Here is a 19,455-nt window from a genome sequence, read left to right as displayed (position 1 = left end):
CAAAAATATAATCATTGATGAACATTGAAACAACATTGAAATATTGTGGAATGAGTCTAACCAAAGGAGTCATGCTGAGATCTGTGATGGTTTTCCTCGCAGGAACAGCCGTAAACACCATGTCTCTCTTCGCACCGTTCATTGTCAGTGCAGTTTAGCTTTTGACAGGGGTCTCCTTCACATAAGAGGAGAACAACAGGATTAATGACAAAAGCTGGAGCATATATAAAACACGTATTAATAATATTACATAACATCTGGACTGAAGATAATGTCTTGGCTTCCTTTATTAAATACAATTCTGTCATGACGACTCTCGGACGGGTTGACATGGTAATGTACATGACAATGTTAATGTATTTGGTCTTGGCGGAATAGATCTGCTACGGTGCTGCTGCTGTGGCAGAGTAAGTACCGAGACTTGCTACAGCCAATATATCCACAACATGCTGCTGTGAGCATGTAAGAAATACTGCTGCTGCACATATAACATACATGAAATAATCCCCATATAGCACACATGAATCACACAATGTTGGGCAGCGAGCTCATTGGCTACCGATACAGGAGAGAACCAATCAGCTGTGCCATGTGATAATGATGTCATTAGGTCAAATTGAGTTAGACCTATCAGACTGCGCCATCTAGAGTTTCATGCCAGAACTGTGTATTAATCTTTTCAATAAAAGATTGTGCTTTAAGACTTTTTGTTTTTAATTGACAAAAAAAAGTGGTTAAAACAGACCTATGGAATTGTATAAGTAAAAACACTGAAAACCACCATTACTGATATCAGTTCACATGACTTCATCTTTTTGTTTTTAAAAAATACCTGAGGGAAGGCTTGATGTGGTGGTAATGAGTGTAGTGATCTCTTCTATAAAGAGAAAAATAGATTCAAAATAATTTTTACCATATACCAACTCAGACATGCCGATCGCAGCAGTCATCATCCACATTTTCAGCAGCCTTAATCCTGGAAGTACCTTTGCTATTCATTGCCTACATAAGGATTTGAAAAAGACCAATCAAAAAAACATTACAAAATACCTGAGTGAATGATTGATTTGGTGGTGGTCATGTATGTGGTGCTGTCTTCTGTTAAGATAGAAAGATACAAAAAAATTGTTTCCTTATTACATGCCAACACTTATATGCCTGTAGAGCACAGCAGTTATCAACTCGTTCAGCGGTCTTGGTTCTGGTGGTGTTTTTCCTATTCATTTTCTCCACAGGAACTTGCAACAATATTCTCTTGGTGTGTAAACGTAAACATTTAGGTGATGCAACTCAGAAAACTTAATGTAAGAAATATCAAACACATTTACTGACCATAGCAGCCACGAAGTCCATTTCTGACCGTACACTCCATTGTCGATGGGCATGACGAATCAGAGCAGCGCAAATCATGTGGAGCAAAACATTCACAGATTTGAGAACATTCTTCATCCTGGAATTGCTCACCAACCTAAGAAATCATACCACAAAACAAACTTTACATTTCCAGAGTTGTTTTAGTATTGATATACTACATAAAAGACTCCGATCTTGTGATATCTAATAAAGCTTTGTCAAAAAAGAGTTTCAGTCCTTACATTAAAGTAGAATCCGTTATGCAAGCAGCCACATTGCTCCACTGGGACACAGAGTCCTCCACTCCTCACCAACCCATCATCACAGAAACATCCCTCTGAGCATGTGTGTTCACAACTAGCATCAACGTTGCTGGCGCAAGTATGACCACAGTCTGTGCCACACAACTCATAGTGGCTGTTCTCTGGGCAGGTTATGTCTGGGAAATTAACAGTTGTATTTATGTCAAGCATGTCTTAAAAATGTATTCCATTTTCAAGAAAATTACACACTAATAAAAATAACAAAAAAATGATCTCGCTCACCACAGGATGTGCTTTCTCTCCAGGGATAGATAACGGCATTGTTAGACTGACAGGCACTCGCATAGGTTTGGATCGAGCGACACAGGACATCATTACGGTTTCCAGAAAGGCACACATCGAACACACAGTCATCAAAGTAGGCCTGAGGATCGACATAAACATGGCAGAAACTAAAGGGGCCCTCACTGGACCTGATGATGTCACACAGGGAACGGGAGGTTGTCTGATCCTCGCACAAAGGGCAATTGTTTCCACACCCATCATTGCATGGCAGCTCGTCCTCAACCTTCCAACTTGCCCCAAACTGGTCTGCTGAGCGCAACAGAGCACCTGAAGGAGTCATGAAGTCATCATTACTCTGGCCGTTGAAGTTGCCACAGATGCCACACGTAACCCCACTGTAGTCCGCTGGTACGATGATGTTCACTGCCCAGGAGCCACTATAACCAACGCTCAAACCAAAGTCAGTTGATACGAATATGTACTGTGCGCTGGAGTACACAGACACCCGTCCAGAGTCAAGCAGGATGGGGAGGTTTCTGGTCTCTCCATCAACCTGATTGAAAAGAGAATAAAACCGATACCTTGTTTTAAAGCCAAGCAGGCAATATTGATGACTAAATACAATAAGGCTTCAACAAGTGCACTTCTGAGTGTGTTCTCCAGAGTAATATCAAAGTGAAATTGTTTGAAGAGTTGATTTGTTGTAGATTATGGCATCATAACAATCACACAAAATTATCATTAATATTTATGTTTTTATCTATCACCTATAATGCTTGATTACCTCAACAGTAAAGCGACGGTTCATGTCCCGTGACATGTGCACAAGATGCCCAGAGACATTGACAAAAATTTCAACAGTAATCGACACTGGGAGTCCATGCCATGCTTCGTTCCTTGCATCTACCTGGAAGTGCGGAAGGTCTTTAGTGTCATTACATACGGTGGCTAGCACATAACGGCATGTGCCCTGGAAGTCAAAGTAGGATTGATCAAAAGACATGTAATGGGGGTCTCCCGAAGCAGAGCAACGAGCGTGCGGCCGAGGATGGCAACCATACTCGCCATCCAACACATGGCAGACCTCCTCCTCACTGCAAGAAGTTGGTGTGCAATGAACATTTCCAGTGATTCCATCACACACACACAAGAACTGGCACTCTTCACCATGCCAGAACCTTTCTCCAGCCTGCCGATAACGCCCAGAGTGGTAACAACCACAACCCACGGGGGGAACACAGCGATCTCCATTCAACACATTTCCGTCATTACACTGGCATCCCTCCTGGCACTGCAATGTGCACTGAAATGGAAACGAGAGGCTGGGGCAGGAAGCAGGACAGGATGTGCCGCATACTTCATAATGGGAATTTGCTGGACAGGTGGGATCTGGAATGACAAAAGCATAATGACAATTGTAGAAAATATAAGCATATTTCAGCTTCATGAAATCAAGTTAAGGATAGCAGATCCAGCACTTGATGCTTACCGCAGTGGATGGCACTCCTCCACTCTTCTACTGCAATGCCATTCTGTTGACAAAGTAGTGTGTAACCTCGCAAAGCCTCGCATAGAGCCTCTCTGGCACCTTGTGTCTGCTCCAGCAGCTGAACGCAATCTGCAATCCGTTGCTGAGGATCTATTGCTCTGCTGCACTCAGCAAATGGTCCATCATGCTTGGCCATGATGCTACAATGTTCAGTGAACTGGCTGCTGTTCTGATAATGTCCTGGTTCCCAGCTGTCATTTGGGTCCTCACAGTGAGCTGATAGGGAACCATCACGCCAGCTGTCCGCAAACAGCTGAACGTCATTCAACAGGACAGCATCTGGAGTGTAAAATTCATCAGAAATGTCTCCATTGAAGTTCCCACACAGACCTCCAAGTGTACCGCTGTATGTACTCGGCACTGTGACTCTGACAATGTGCGGCCAGTCGGCTCTTACAGTCACCCCAAAGCTTGTTTCCAAAACAAAACCCCTCACACTGCTGTGATAAATGCGGATTTGACCAGAGCCGACACTGACAGGCAGACCGACCATCTGTCCATCCACCTGAAAAGAGTGATAAACAGTTTCAGGAGAATTTTCCATCTAGCATATAATTTTGAATAATGCAATTATGCTCTTGGATGCACTAAAAGAATAGTGATTTCATATTTTGTCTAACCTTTACATTGCTGCCCTCTCCCATTTCGATGGAGACCTGAATTCCTTCTGTCTCAAACTTCAGGAACCTGGAAAAGTCTTGAAGGACTCTGGGTACTTTCTCCACTGTCAACACAAAGTGTGGTAGTGGGGATGGCCCCATCACCCTAGCAAGGGTCATTCCGCATGCTCCCTGATATCTGAAACTTAGTCCATCGAAGGTGTGATATGATCCGAGGTCTTCAACCGAGCAGGTTGCATAGCCGGTGGGTCTGCAGCCTCTCACACCATCATGGACTCCACACACCTCTGCTGGACCACACTGGTGCTGATGGCAGGTCATCGACATGCTGCTGCACACACACTGTCTCCCACAGTCACCATCCAACACCACCGACTGTCCTTCTGCGTAATAGAAGCCCTCAAAGATGCAGCCACAGTTTGCTTCAGGCACACACTCTCCAGCGCTCAGGATGTACCCAGGATCACAGATACAGCTTTCCTGACTGGGCAAGGGACAGTTCATTGGGGCAGATGGATTACTGCACGTCGCTGGACAACCTGTTCCTTGGGGCTCAAAATGACTGTGTACAGGGCATTGAATTTCTGAAATTAGAGAAATAACAAAGAATATGCATAAATTGTAATCTTTTAATTTGGACTGAGATCTAATTTGCTCTATTGAAATCATTAATCACAAAACGAAGCCTACCACAGAAGCCCTGCTGTCTCCACTGACCAAGTTGTACACCCTGCTGTTGGCACTGAGTAGCATACACATTGAGAGCTTGGCACAGAATGGGCTGGTACCCTCCTCCCAAGCAAAGGTCATATACACAGTTCTCTATGTAGGTCTGTGGTGCATGCACAGAGTGGCAAGCGCCAAAATGGCCGAAAACATCTTCTAGGATTCCACAGTGGTTGCTGTCACTGTACAGAGTCATTTCATCTGTGGTACAAACAGCACAAGCCAGACCTGTGCACCTGACATTATGGCATTCAGGATCTGTGTCTCTTTGTACCTTCCAGCTGTTAGCAAAGTCCACATCTGAGCTCAAGATCTCACCACTGGGTGAACGGAAGTCATCTTCGGGATGCAGGTTAAAGTTTCCGCACAGACCACAGGTGGAATTAAAATAGTCATACGGTACAGAGATGCTGACGTAGCTGTATGCATCATATGTGACAACCAGACCAAAGTCTGTGCTGATGGCTACGGAAAAACCTGACTGATAGACCTGGATGGAGCCATTGCGAAGGGAGAATGGTGTTGCAGCAAAGCTTCCATTAACCTGGAGAGTGTTAGAAAAAGTAGAAATTAGGAAAATGAACAAAAGGCTACATTTAAGTGAGTATTACATCAATATAGTCATACTAACCCTCGCATCATAATAGTGATCCTTGACCAGTTCAATTACTTCATCATAGACAAATACTCTAACCATCCGTGTCCATGACACATGTGTGCTGCCCCGATGCTCATTTTTTCCCTCAATGCGATAGTATGGCAAACCGATGCCACAAGCCTAAAGGATTCAAGGATTACCGATAGATTTAAACTTATACAATAAACAGAAAGCCATGGAACGTATAGAGTAGGGGTAGCCAATTCTGCTGCTGGTGAGCTATCGTCTTGGAAAGTTCATCTCCAACCCAATCAAACACACCTGAACCAGCTAATCGAGATGTTCAGGATTACTAGAAAATTATAAGCAAGTGTGTTGAAGTCTGCAGGATGGATCTCCAGGAGCACAATTGGCGAGCCCGGCAATGGAGAACGACTAACCTCAGATAAAACATAAGTGCAGGTCCCTTGAAAGTGAAAAACCTGATAGTCAAAGGTGTAGTAGTGAGGATCACCAGAGATGGTACAGGTTTGCCGCTGAATGTTCTGGCAAGAGTACTGGAAGGCAGCTGGACGGCAGGCTTGGGAGTAACTGCAGGGCTCGTGGCTACACTGAAGGCCGCTGCTGGTGCAGGTGCATCTCTGCTGGCATGTTTCATCGCTCCAGAAAGAGTCTCCAAGCTGTACCACAGCACCTAAATTAATGCAGGGGAATTTGGGTTTAAAATAGACACTTTATAGTATTAAAAAAATATATATTATTCTTTTTACTGGGCTTCATTGGTCAGAGCTGAGACACAGCTGTTAGCACAGGTTGATCAATGGTGCATGTTTGGGTGACAAATAGCCATATTCATCCTGCAACATGTCACAATTCCATTCTCGTCTCTACCCAATAATGTCCTGTAACTATAGCTATCTAATAAAAAGGCAAACACCAGAAAGTAAAATTATAATAAAAATAAAAACACTTATTTTCTCAAAAAATAGTGCAGTCTGTGGAACAGCCAGATTTGTTATTACCATTGAACTGACAGCCTCGTGATCCATGATCTGTTCTGAAAGCCCATCTGCCTGACACATCGACATTGCTGCTGTATGTTAAGCTTGTTATGTTACTCTGTAGTGATCCAGTAATTGAGAAGTGGTATCTAGAGCCAATTGTGTCATAACCAGCCTGTAAAATAATAATAATAAAGTGTGATTGTAAATTAGTCTCTTTAGTTGGAATAGGTTCAATTTGTTATGTTGAGCACACCTGTACATATTGTTGAGTTGGAGAAATTGTTCCATAATTCATTAAAACAAATGAGAAGTGTCCATCTGAAATCAAAACCACTTGGAAAGATGTTTCCTGAAAAATAAAATAGTAAAAGGGAAATGCTGACAAAAGTTTTCTAAATGTGACAAAAACAGTAATGTATATCAACTTCAAGAGATTCAATAATTTAGATTTTTCAAATATGCTATTAAAAAAAAGAACAAGAAGATTTTACAAAAAAACAGACTGAATTTTCTTACAGTTCCTGAATATGGATAATATGCAACTCTGTCCCATGTTGCAACAAAGACCCAAGTAGCAGAGAAGCTCAGTTCAGGGAAGTACTGGTTAATGTCTTGTGTGGCCTCTGTAAGAACACTGCCAGATGTGTACTGATGATATGATATAGCACCATTGCCACGGTTATCAATATCTGTCCAGAATGGAGCGATGAGGTCTATTCCACCATAACCTGGGAACTGGTATGGAGTGTAGCTGTGAAATGGTCTATCAAAAGTCAAGTGTCCATTGTTGTTCAACTGAAATAGATATATAAAATACACAGGTTAATTAAAAATTACAAATAGACTAAGATTAGAAATAATAATAGTAAAAATAAAATAATAAAACTGAGCATTAGGAAGATATTAGTAACAGAAAGAGAAAATGTAATGAATGGCCATTTCCTAATTCAGTAATTAACACAAGTCACCTCCAAATTGAGACTGTACTCATAAATGAGAAAAGTTTACATCCTATACTGACTTACATATATTTGGCTGTATGCTTGTCCAAAAAATATGAACTGTTGCAGAAGATAAATTACAGATGAACCTCCATCATCAGAACGTTCATTTTCTATGTCTCCAGCTCCAAATGGATAAAAAACGGCTGTGGGGAATTTATGATTTAAAAAAAAAGAAAAAAAAAACATCATTGACATTTTTGCTTATATCATCTTCACTGTATTTTTTTTTTAACAAGCTCTTTTAGAAATACCTGAAAAAAGGCTTGATCTGGTGGTGGTCATGTATGTGGTGTTCTGTTCTGTAAAGAGAGAGAGAGAGATGTCAACTCTGATATCTCTACAGGAAGCAACAATGATCATCCACTTTTCAAGCACCCTTGCCCTTCCCAAAGTATTCTTTCATATATATATTTTCTCAAAAAATATTTGAAAGAGTTCTTCAATAAATGGTTCTGAACCAAGTCAAACACCTCTGGTGGACTTTCCTTTTAAAAATTATGGGTAGCGTAGTTCTTCATCTGAAATTTGGCTGTTAAATATGAGCTGACACTAAATACAAGTTGACATTACTGTGACTGATGGCTTCAAATTAAGCATATAAGTATACCACTAGATTAAAATAGGCCTCAGAGGCTCATAGTATATCTGTCAGTTTATACAGAATTATAAAGTCAATTAAATCACAAACAAACATTTATGAGTAAAAAAAAATCTAAAATATCAATCACTGATATCAAATGACTTTACATGGCTTTGCATTTATTGTGTATTTTTTTCTGAATTGTTTCCCAAAATACCTGAGGGAAGGCTTGATCTGGTGGTGGTGATGTCTGTAATGCTCTCTTCTGCATAGGGAAAATAACATGAAAAAGTCTATTACATTACTTGGCAATTCTTATATCCCTAAAGAGAGCAACAGTGAACATCCACTCAAAGGTGAATATTTAGCTAATGCAATTCAGAAAAGTTAATATAAGAGATATTAATCACATGTACTGACCATAGCAGCCACGAAGTCCATTTCTGACCGTACACTCCATTGTCGATGGGCATGACAAATCAGAGCAGCGCAAATCATGTGGAGCAAAACATTCACAGATTTGGGAACATTCTTCATCCCGGAATTGCTCACCAACCTAAGAAATCATACCAAAAAACAATAAACTTTACATTCCAGAACAGAGTACGTATGAGTTGTTTTAGTATTGATATACTACATACAAGACTCTGATCTTGTGAAATCTAATAAAGCTTTGTCAAAACAGAGTTTCAGTCCTTACATTAAAGTAGAATCCGTTATGCAAGCAGCCACATTGCTCCACTGGGACACAGAGTCCTCCACTCCTCACCAACCCATCATCACAGAAACATCCCTCTGAGCATGTGTGTTCACAACTAGCATCAACGTTGCTGGCGCAAGTATGACCACAATCTGTGCCACACAACTCATAGTGGCTGTTCTCTGGGCAGGTTATGTCTGGAAAATTAACAGTTGTATTTATGTCAAGCATGTCTTAATGTATTCCATTTTCAAGAAAATTACACACTAATAAAAATAACAAAAAAAATGATCTCACTCACCACAGGATGTGCTTTCTCTCCAGGGATAGATAACGGCATTGTTAGACTGACAGGCACTCGCATAGGTTTGGATCGAGCGACACAGGACATCATTACGGTTTCCAGAAAGGCACACATCGAACACACAGTCATCAAAGTAGGCCTGAGGATCGACATAAACATGGCAGAAACTAAAGGGACCCTCACTGGACCTGATGATGTAACACAGGGAACGGGACGTTGTCTGATCCTCGCACAAAGGGCAATTGTTTCCACACCCATCATTGCATGGCAGCTCGTCCTCAACCTTCCAACTTGCCCCAAACTGGTCTGCTGAGCGCAACAGAGCACCTGAAGGAGTCATGAAGTCATCATTACTCTGGCCGTTGAAGTTGCCACAGATACCACACGTAACCCCACTGTAGTCCGCTGGTACGATGATATTCACTGCCCAGGAGCCACTATAACCAACGCTCAAACCAAAGTCAGTTGATACAAATATGTACTGTGCGCTGGAGTACACAGACACCCGTCCAGAGTCAAGCAGGATGGGGAGGTTTCTGGTCTCTCCATCAACCTGATTGAAAAGAGAATAAAACCAATAGCTTGTTTTAAAGCCAAGCAGCCAATATTGATGACTAAATACAATAAGGCTTGAAAACAAGTGCACTTCTGGGTGTGTTCTCCAGAGTAATATCAAAGTATAATTGTTTGAAGAGTTGATTTATTGAAGATCATGGCATCATAAAAATCACACAAAATTATCATTGATATTTATGTTTTTATCTATCACCTATAATGCTTGATTACCTCAACAGTAAAATGACGGTTCATGTCCCGTGACATGTGCACAAGATGCCCAGAGACATTGACAAAAATTTCAACAGTAATCGACACTGGGAGTCCATGCCATGCCTCGTTCCTTGCATCTACCTGGAAGTGCGGAAGGTCTGTAGTGTCATTACATACTGTGGCTAGCACATAGCGGCATGTTCCCTGGAAGTCAAAGTAGGATTGATCAAAAGACATGTAATGGGGGTCTCCCGAAGCAGAGCAACGAGCGTGCGGCCGAGGATGGCAACCGTACTCGCCGTCCAACACATGGCAGACCTCCTCCTCACTGCAAGAAGATGGTGTGCAATGAACATTTCCAGTGATTCCATCACACGCACACAAGAACTGGCACTCTTCACCATGCCAGAACCTTTCTCCAGCCTGCCGATAACGTCCAGAGTGGTAACAACCACAACCCACGGGGGGAACACAGCGATCTCCATTCAACACATTTCCGTCATTACACTGGCATCCCTCCTGGCACTGCAATGTGCACTGAAATGGAAACGAGAGGCTGGGGCAGGAAGCAGGACAGGATGTGCCGCATACTTCATAATGGGAATTTGCTGGACAGGTGGGATCTGGAATGACAAAAGCATAATGACAATTGTAGAAAATATAAGCATATTTCAGCTTCATGAAATCAAGTTTTAAGTCAGCAGATCCAGCACTTGATGCTTACTGCAGTGGGTGGCACTCCTCCACTCTTCTACAGCAATGCCATTCTGTTGACAAAGGAGTGTGTAACCTCGCAAAGCCTCGCATAGAGCCTCTCTGGCACCTTGTGTCTGCTCCAGCAGCTGAACGCAATCTGCAATCCGTTGCTGAGGATCTATTGCTCTGCTGCACTCAGCAAATGGTCCATCATGCTTGGCCATGATGCTACAATGTTCAGTGAACTGGCTGCTGTTCTGATAATGTCCTGGTTCCCAACTGTCATTTGCGTCCTCACAGTGGGCTGATAGGGAACCATCACGCCAGCTGTCCGCAAACAGCTGCGTGTCATTCAAAAGGACAGCATCTGGAGTGTAAAATTCATCAGCAATGTTTCCATTGAAGTTCCCACACAGACCTCCAAGTGTGCCACTATATGTGCTTGGTGCCGTAATTCGGACAATGTGTGGCCAGTCAGCTCTTACAGTCACCCCAAAGTTTGTTTCCAATACAAAACCCCTCACACTGCTGTGATAAATGCGGATTTGACCAGAGCCAACACTGACAGGCAGACCAACCATCTGTCCATCCACCTGGAAAGAGTGATAAACAGTGTCTGTTTACATCATGAGAATGTTCCATCTAGCGTATCATTTTGAATAATGCAATTATGCTCTTGGATGGAGTAAAAGAATAGTGATTTCATATTTTGTCTAACCTTTACATTGCTGCCCTCTCCCATTTCAATGGAGATCTGAATTCCTTCTGTCTCAAACTTCAGGAACCTGGAAAAGTCTTGAAGGCCTCTGGGTACTTTCTCCACCGTCAATACAAAGTGTGGTAGTGGGGATGGCCCCATCACCCTAGCAAGGGTCAGTCCGCATGCTCCCTGATATCTGAAACTTAGTCCATCGAAGGTGTGATATGATCCGAGGTCTTCAACAGAGCAGGTAGCATAGCCAGTGGGTCTGCAGCCTCTCACACCATCATGGACTCCACACACCTCTGCTGGACCACACTGGTGCTGATGGCAGGTCATCGACATGCTGCTGCACACACACTGTCTCCCACAGTCACCATCCAACACCACCGACTGTCCTTCTGCGTAATAGAAGCCCTCAAAGATGCAGCCACAGTTTGCTTCAGGCACACACTCTCCAGCGCTCAGGATATACCCAGGATCACAGATACAGCTTTCCTGACTGGGCAAGGGACAGTTCATTGGGGCAGATGGATTACTGCACGTCGCAGGGCAACCTGTTCCTTGAGGCTCAAAATGACTGTGTTCAGGGCATTGAATTTCTGGAAATGGAGGAAGAAAATAAAGAATATTCATTAATTCATGTAATCTTTCAATTTGGAAAGAAATCTAATTTGCTCTATTGAACTAATTAATCACAAAATGATTGCCTACCACAGAAGCCCTGCTGTCTCCACTGACCAAGTTGTACACCCTGCTGTTGGCACTGAGTAGCATACACATTGAGAGCCTGGCACAGAATGGGCTGGTACCCTCCTCCCAAGCAAAGGTCATATACACAGTTCTCAATGTAGGTCTGTGGTGCATGCACAGAGTGGCAAGTGCCAAAAGGGCCGAAGATATCTTCTAGGATTCCACAGTGGTTGCTGTCACTGTATAGAGTCATTTCATCTGTTGTACAAACAGCACAAGCCAGACCTGTGCACCTGACATTATGGCATTCAGGATCTGTGTCACTTTGCACTTTCCAACTGTTGGCAAAGTCCACATCTGAGCTCAAGATCTCACCACTGGGTGAACGGAAGTCATCTTCGGGATGCAGGTTAAAGTTTCCGCACAGACCACAGGTGGAATTAAAATAGTCATACGGTACAGATATGCTGACGTAGCTGTATGCATCATATGTAACAACCAGACCAAAGTCTGTGCTGATGGCCAAGGAAAAACCTGACCGATAGACCTGGACGGAGCCATTGCGAAGGGAGAATGGCGTTGCTGCAAAACTTCCATTAACCTGGAGAGTGTTGAAGAAAGAGAGATTAGGAAAAAGAACAGCATTTAAGTGAGAATTACAGCAATATAGTCATACTAACCCTTGCGTCATAATAGTGATCCTTGACCAGTTCAATAACTTCATCATAGACAAACACTCTGACCATCCGCGTCCATGACACATGTGTGCTGCCCCGATGCTCATTTTTTCCCTCAATGCGATAGTATGGAAAACCGCTGCCACAGGCCTAAAAGTGTCAAGGATTTCCAACTGATTTCTACGTATTATATAATAAACAGAATGCCATAGAAATGATAGAGTAGGGGTAGCCAACCTTGCCGTTGGAGAGCTAAATCTTGTAGAGTTGAGCTCCAACCCAGTCAAACACACCTGAACCAGCTAATCAAGATGTTCAGGTTTACTAGAAAATTACAGCACAGGCAAGTGTGTTGAGGCAGGGTTGGAACTGAAGTCTGCAGGATGGTAGCTCTCCAGGAGCAACATTGCTTAATCCTGCATTGGAGAACGACTAACCTCAGATAGAACATAAGTGCAGGTCCCTTGAAAGTGAAAAACCTGATAGTCAAAGGTGTAGTAGTGAGGATCACCAGAGATGGTACAGGTTTGCCGCTGAATGTTCTGGCAAGAGTACTGGAAGGCAGCTGGACGGCAGGCTTGGGAGTAACTGCAGGGCTCGTGGCTACATAGGAGGCCGCTGCTGGTGCAGGTGCATCTCTGCTGGCAGGTTTCATCACTCCAGAAAGAGTCTCCGAGCTGCACTGGAATACCTACAAAACAGCAGTTTCACATAGATTTCAATTCAGAATTACTGGATATTAAGGGAATAACTAAAAGCATTTCAGGAGAATAGAAAAATGTTACCATTAAACTGACAACCCCGTGATCCATGATCTGTTCTGAAAGCCCATCTGCCTGGCACATTGACATTGCTGCTGTATGTCAAGTTTGTGATGTCATTTGAGAATGATCCAGGAATTGAAAAATGGTATCTGGAGTTGATGGTGTCATAACCAGCCTGTGATAAATTATGATAAAACATGTTCAGCACCTTATTTATATAGTCTTCTAAATCTCTATATTTTATTTACCATGTTGTGCACACCTGTACATAATGTTTTGGAGCAATTGTTCCATAATTCATCAAAACAAATGTGTAATGGCCATCTGAAATCAAAACCACTTGGAAAGATGTTTCCTGAAAAAGACCATTGTAAAAGTGCTAGTCACTACAAGTTTTCCAGATGTCACAATAATCATATACTGTATTTCAAGGACAAGAACACTGAACAAAATCAAGCTGGGATTCTTACTGTTCCTGACACAGGGAAATATGCAACTCTGTCCCATGTTGCTACAAAGACCCAAGTTGCAGAAAAGCTCAGGTCAGGGAAGTATTGGTTAATATCTTGTGTAGCCTCTGTAAGAACACTGCCAGATGTGTACTGACGATATGAAATAACACCATTGCCACGGTTATCAATATCTGTCCAGAATGGAGCAATGAGGTCTATTCCACCATAACCTGGGAACTGGTATGGACTCCAGCTGTGAAATGGTTCATTAAAAGTCAAGTCTCCATTGTTGTTGACCTGAAATAGTTAAAGATGTCTTATCACATACACCTTCTTTTAAAATATGCAAGATTCAGTCATGTGGGAACAGGGCCATCATTTACTATGAAATAGACTACAAGACTATTAATTAAATTATATTTTTATACGTAATCAAAATAACTATTTAAAAAAAAAACGTTTTGAGTATCCGGAACATAATTAACCCAAATATTAATTGCGAGTAATAGTTTTTTTCTGATTTATCTAATTAATGTACAGAGACTTACATATATTTGACTATATGTTTGTCCAAAAAATATGAAATGGTGCAGAAGGTAGATCACAGATGAACTCCCATCATCAGAACGATAATTTTCTGTGTCTCCAGCTCCAAATGGATAAAACACAGCTGTGGGAATTCATGAATTTACATTCATTGTTCATTATTATTATTATTATTATTAATTCGTTTATTTTTTCAAATTATTTAAAAAATACCTGGGGGGATTGGTCTGGTGGTGGTCATGTTAATGGTGCTCTGCTCTACAAGAGAGAAAAATATATATACTTTTTTTCACATTACATGCCAAATCTGATATCATTGTAGTGTGCAACAATGTCTGCTTTTTCACCAACTCGGATTCTGTAAGTATTTTTCCTATTAATTTTCTCCATAAAGATTTGAAGGAGTTCTTAAATTAAAAAAATAAATCTGAACCAAGCTAACATCCTCTGAGACAACATGATGAAAAAAAAGGCTTGTAACATTTTATTAGTAAACAAATTTATGCCATCATTGATATCACATGACTTCTTTTCATTTATGATGTTTTGTTTTCTCTGCATTAAAAAAAAAATAAAAATACCTGAGGGAAGGCTTGATCTGGTGGTGGTGATGTATGTGGTGCTCTCTTCTGCACAGAGAAAATAGCATGAAAAAGACATTACTTACATTAGTTACATTAATTGGCAATTCTGATATCCCTATAGAGTGCAACATTGATCATCCACTCTAAGGTGAATGTTTAGCTAATGCAATTAAGAAAAGTTAATATAGGAGATATCAAACACATTTACTGACCATAGCAGCCACGAAGTCCATTTCTGACCATACACTCCATCGTTGATGGGCATGATGATTCAGAGCAGCGTAAATCATGTGGAGCAAAACATTCACAGATTTGGGAACATTCTTCATCCCAGAATTGCTCACCAACCTAAGAAATCATACCAAAAAACAATAAACTTTACATTCCAGAACAGAGTACGTATGAGTTGTTTTAGTATTGATATACTACATACAAGACTCCGATCTTGTGAAATCTAATAAAGCTTTGTCAAAACAGAGTTTCAGTCCTTACATTAAAGTAGAATCCGTTATGCAAGCAGCCACATTGCTCCACTGGGACACAGAGTCCTCCACTCCTCACCAACCCATCATCACAGAAACATCCCTCTGAGCATGTGTGTTCACAACTAGCATCAACGTTGCTGGCGCAAGTATGACCACAGTCTGTGCCACACAACTCATAGTGGCTGTTCTCTGGGCAGGTTATGTCTGGAAAATTAACAGTTGTATTTATGTCAAGCATGTCTTAAAAATGTATTCCATTTTCAAGAAAATGACACACTAATAAAAATAAAAAAATGATCTCACTCACCACAGGATGTGCTTTCTCTCCAGGGATAGATAACGGCATTGTTAGACTGACAGGCACTCGCATAGGTTTGGATCGAGCGACACAGGACATCATTACGGTTTCCAGAAAGGCACACATCGAACACACAGTCATCAAAGTAGGCCTGAGGATCGACATAAACATGGCAGAAACTAAAGGGGCCCTCACTGGACCTGATGATGTCACACAGGGAACGGGAGGTTGTCTGATCCTCGCACAAAGGGCAATTGTTTCCACACCCATCATTGCATGGCAGCTCGTCCTCAACCTTCCAACTTGCCCCAAACTGGTCTGCTGAGCGCAACAGAGCACCTGAAGGAGTCATGAAGTCATCATTACTCTGGCCGTTGAAGTTGCCACAGATGCCACACGTAACCCCACTGTAGTCCGCTGGTACGATGATATTCACTGCCCAGGAGCCACTATAACCAACGCTCAAACCAAAGTCAGTTGATACAAATATGTACTGTGCGCTGGAGTACACAGACACCCGTCCAGAGTCAAGCAGGATGGGGAGGTTTCTGGTCTCTCCATCAACCTGATTGAAAAGAGAATAAAACCAATACCTTGTTTTAAAGCCAAGCAGGCAATATTGATGACTAAATACAATAAGGCTTGAAAACAAGTGCACTTCTGGGTGTGTTCTCCAGAGTAATATCAAAGTGAAATTGTTTGAAGAGTTGATTTGTTGTAGATTATGGCATCACAATCACACAAAATTATCATTAATATTTATGTTTTTATCTATCCCCTATAATGCTTGATTACCTCAACAGTAAAGCGACGGTTCATGTCCCGTGACATGTGCACAAGATGCCCAGAGACATTGACAAAAATTTCAACAGTAATCGACACTGGGAGTCCATGCCATGCCTCGTTCCTTGCATCTACCTGGAAGTGCGGAAGCCCAGTAGTGTCATTACATACGGTGGCTAGCACATAGCGGCATGTGCCCTGGAAGTCAAAGTAGGATTTATCAAAAGACATGTAATGGGGGTCTCCCGAAGCAGCGCAACGAGCGTGCGGCCTAGGATGGCAACCGTACTCGCCATCCAACACATGGCAGACCTCCTCCTCACTGCAAGAAGTTGGTGTGCAATGAACATTTCCAGTGATTCCATCACACACACACAAGAACTGGCACTCTTCACCATGCCAGAACCTTTCTCCAGCCTGCCGATAACGCCCAGAGTGGTAACAACCACAACCCACGGGGGGAACACAGCGATCTCCATTCAACACATTTCCGTCATTACACTGGCATCCCTCCTGGCACTGCAATGTGCACTGAAATGGAAATGAAAGGCTGGGGCAGGAAGCAGGACAGGATGTGCTGCATACTTCATAATGGGAATTTGCTGGACAGGTGGGATCTGGAATGACAAAAGCATAATGACAATGGTAGAAAATAAACATATTTCAGCTTCATGAAATCAAGTTTTAAGTCAGCAGATCCAGCACTTGATGCTTACTGCAGTGGGTGGCACTCCTCCACTCTTCTACTGCAATGCCATTATGTTGGCAAAGTAGTGTGTAACCTCGTAAAGCCTCGCATAGAGCCTCTCTGGCACCTTGTGTCTGCTCCAGCAGCTGAACGCAATCTGCAATCCGTTGCTGAGGATCTATTGCTCTGCTGCACTCAGCAAATGGTCCATCATGATTGGCCATGATGCTACAATGTTCAATGAATTGACTGCTGTTCTGATAATGTCCTGGTTCCCAACTGTCATTTGGGTCCTCACAGTGGGTTGATAGGGAACCATCCCGCCAGCTGTCCGCAAACAACTGAGTGTCATTCAAAAGGACAGCATCTGGAGTGTAAAATTCATCAGCAATGTTTCTATTGAAGTTCCCACACAGACCTCCAAGTGTGCCACTATATGTGCTTGGTGCCGTAATTCGGACAATGTGTGGCCAGTCAGCTCTTACAGTCACCCCAAAGTTTGTTTCCAATACAAAACCCCTCACACTGCTGTGATAAATGCGGATTTGACCAGAGCCAACACTGACAGGCAGACCGACCATCTGTCCATCCACCTGAAAAGAGTGATAAACAGTGTCAGGAGAATTTTCCATCTAGCGCATTAATTTGAAAAATAATAAAATTATACTCTTGGATGGAGTAAAAGCATAGTGATTTCATATTTTGTCTAACCTTTACATTGCTGCCCTCTCCCATTTCGATGGAGACCTGAATTCCTTCTGTCTCAAACTTCAGGAACCTGGAAAAGTCTTGAAGGCCTCTGGGTACTTTCTCCACCGTCAACACAAAGTGTGGTAGTGGGGATGGCCCCATCACCCTAGCAAGGGTCAGTCCGCATGCTCCCTGATATCTGAAACTTAGTCCATCGAAGGTGTGATATGATCCGAGGTCTTCAACCGAGCAGGTAGCATAGCCAGTGGGTCTGCAGCCTCTCACACCATCATGGACTCCACACACCTCTGCTGGACCACACTGGTGCTGATGGCAGGTCATCGACATGCTGCTGCACACACACTGTCTTCCACAGTCACCATCCAACACCACCGACTGTCCTTCTGCATAATAGAAGCCCTCAAAGATGCAGCCACAGTTCGCTTCAGGCACACACTCTCCAGCGCTCAGGATATACCCAGGATCACAGATACAGCTTTCCTGACTGGGCAAGGGACAGTTCATTGGGGAAGATGGATTACTGCACGTCGCAGGGCAACCTGTTCCTTGAGGCTCAAAATGACTGTATTCAGGGCATTGAATCTCTAGTAATGGAGGAAGAAAATAAAGAATATTCATTAATTCATGTAATCTTTCAATTTGGAAAGAAATCTAATTTGCTCTATTGAACTAATTAATCACAAAATGATTGCCTACCACAGAAGCCCTGCTGTCTCCACTGACCAAGTTGTACACCCTGCTGTTGGCACTGAGTAGCATACACATTGAGAGCCTGGCACAGAATGGGCTGGTACCCTCCTCCCAAGCAAAGGTCATATACACAGTTCTCTATGTAGGTCTGCGGTACATGCACAGAGTGGCAAGTGCCAAAAGGGCCGAAGACATCTTCTAGGATTCCACAGTGGTTGCTGTCACTGTATAGAGTCATTTCATCTGTTGTACAAACAGCACAAGCCAGACCTGTGCACCTGACATTATGGCATTCAGGATCTGTGTCACTTTGCACTTTCCAACTGTTGGCAAAGTCCACATCTGAGCTCAAGATCTCACCACTGGGTGAACGGAAGTCATCTTCAGGATGCAGGTTAAAGTTTCCGCACAGACCACAGGTGGCGTTAAAATAGTCATACGGTACAGATATGCTGACGTAGCTGTATGCATCATATGTAACAACCAGACCAAAGTCTGTGCTGATGGCCAAGGAAAAACCTGACCGATAGACCTGGATGGAGCCATTGCGAAGGGAGAATGGCGTTGCTGCAAAACTTCCATTAACCTGGAGAGTGTTGAAGAAAGAGCGATTAGGAAAAAGAACAGCATTTAAGTGAGAATTACAGCAATATAGTCATACTAACCCTTGCGTCATAATAGTGATCCTTGACCAGTTCAATTACTTCATCATAGACAAACACTCTGACCATCCGCGTCCATGACACATGTGTGCTGCCCCGATGCTCATTTTTTCCCTCAATGCGATAGTATGGAAATCCGCTGCCACAGGCCTAAAAGTGTCAAGGATTTCCAACTGATTTCTACGTATTATATAATAAACAGAATGCCATAGAAATGATAGAGTAGGGGTAGCCAACCTTGCCGTTGGAGAGCTAAATCTTGTAGAGTTGAG

The 19,455-nt window shown here is 42.6% G+C and overlaps 1 protein-coding gene across 1 annotated transcript in view; it reads right to left on the bottom strand.

Moving 5' to 3' along the window:
* Positions 1 to 19,455, bottom strand: part of LOC306852285 (IgGFc-binding protein-like) — a gene marked incomplete at its 5' end in the record, with an annotated part of 30,968 nt that overhangs the window by 2,085 nt on the left and 9,428 nt on the right. The window contains 39 exons of the mRNA XM_079388999.1: positions 62 to 175; positions 1,333 to 1,468; positions 1,596 to 1,792; positions 1,899 to 2,454; positions 2,686 to 3,290; positions 3,391 to 3,955; positions 4,071 to 4,654; positions 4,761 to 5,340; positions 5,428 to 5,574; positions 5,835 to 6,088; positions 6,417 to 6,570; positions 6,652 to 6,747; positions 6,915 to 7,193; positions 7,424 to 7,545; positions 7,654 to 7,701; positions 8,200 to 8,247; positions 8,403 to 8,538; positions 8,683 to 8,879; positions 8,984 to 9,539; positions 9,773 to 10,377; positions 10,479 to 11,043; positions 11,169 to 11,752; positions 11,865 to 12,444; positions 12,524 to 12,670; positions 12,958 to 13,211; positions 13,306 to 13,459; positions 13,547 to 13,639; positions 13,755 to 14,033; positions 14,285 to 14,406; positions 14,496 to 14,540; positions 14,864 to 14,911; positions 15,079 to 15,214; positions 15,359 to 15,555; positions 15,659 to 16,214; positions 16,445 to 17,049; positions 17,149 to 17,713; positions 17,832 to 18,415; positions 18,528 to 19,107; positions 19,187 to 19,333. Of these exons, the coding sequence (XP_079245125.1) occupies positions 62 to 175; positions 1,333 to 1,468; positions 1,596 to 1,792; positions 1,899 to 2,454; positions 2,686 to 3,290; positions 3,391 to 3,955; positions 4,071 to 4,654; positions 4,761 to 5,340; positions 5,428 to 5,574; positions 5,835 to 6,088; positions 6,417 to 6,570; positions 6,652 to 6,747; positions 6,915 to 7,193; positions 7,424 to 7,545; positions 7,654 to 7,701; positions 8,200 to 8,247; positions 8,403 to 8,538; positions 8,683 to 8,879; positions 8,984 to 9,539; positions 9,773 to 10,377; positions 10,479 to 11,043; positions 11,169 to 11,752; positions 11,865 to 12,444; positions 12,524 to 12,670; positions 12,958 to 13,211; positions 13,306 to 13,459; positions 13,547 to 13,639; positions 13,755 to 14,033; positions 14,285 to 14,406; positions 14,496 to 14,540; positions 14,864 to 14,911; positions 15,079 to 15,214; positions 15,359 to 15,555; positions 15,659 to 16,214; positions 16,445 to 17,049; positions 17,149 to 17,713; positions 17,832 to 18,415; positions 18,528 to 19,107; positions 19,187 to 19,333 (12,220 nt within the window). The remainder of the gene's footprint in view (positions 1 to 61; positions 176 to 1,332; positions 1,469 to 1,595; positions 1,793 to 1,898; positions 2,455 to 2,685; positions 3,291 to 3,390; positions 3,956 to 4,070; positions 4,655 to 4,760; positions 5,341 to 5,427; positions 5,575 to 5,834; positions 6,089 to 6,416; positions 6,571 to 6,651; positions 6,748 to 6,914; positions 7,194 to 7,423; positions 7,546 to 7,653; positions 7,702 to 8,199; positions 8,248 to 8,402; positions 8,539 to 8,682; positions 8,880 to 8,983; positions 9,540 to 9,772; positions 10,378 to 10,478; positions 11,044 to 11,168; positions 11,753 to 11,864; positions 12,445 to 12,523; positions 12,671 to 12,957; positions 13,212 to 13,305; positions 13,460 to 13,546; positions 13,640 to 13,754; positions 14,034 to 14,284; positions 14,407 to 14,495; positions 14,541 to 14,863; positions 14,912 to 15,078; positions 15,215 to 15,358; positions 15,556 to 15,658; positions 16,215 to 16,444; positions 17,050 to 17,148; positions 17,714 to 17,831; positions 18,416 to 18,527; positions 19,108 to 19,186; positions 19,334 to 19,455) is intronic.

Source organism: Barbus barbus (assembly GCF_936440315.1).
Source record: "Barbus barbus genome assembly, chromosome: 32".
Classification (NCBI taxonomy): domain Eukaryota; kingdom Metazoa; phylum Chordata; class Actinopteri; order Cypriniformes; family Cyprinidae; genus Barbus; species Barbus barbus.
This window is presented reverse-complemented; position numbering and strand designations above follow the sequence as displayed.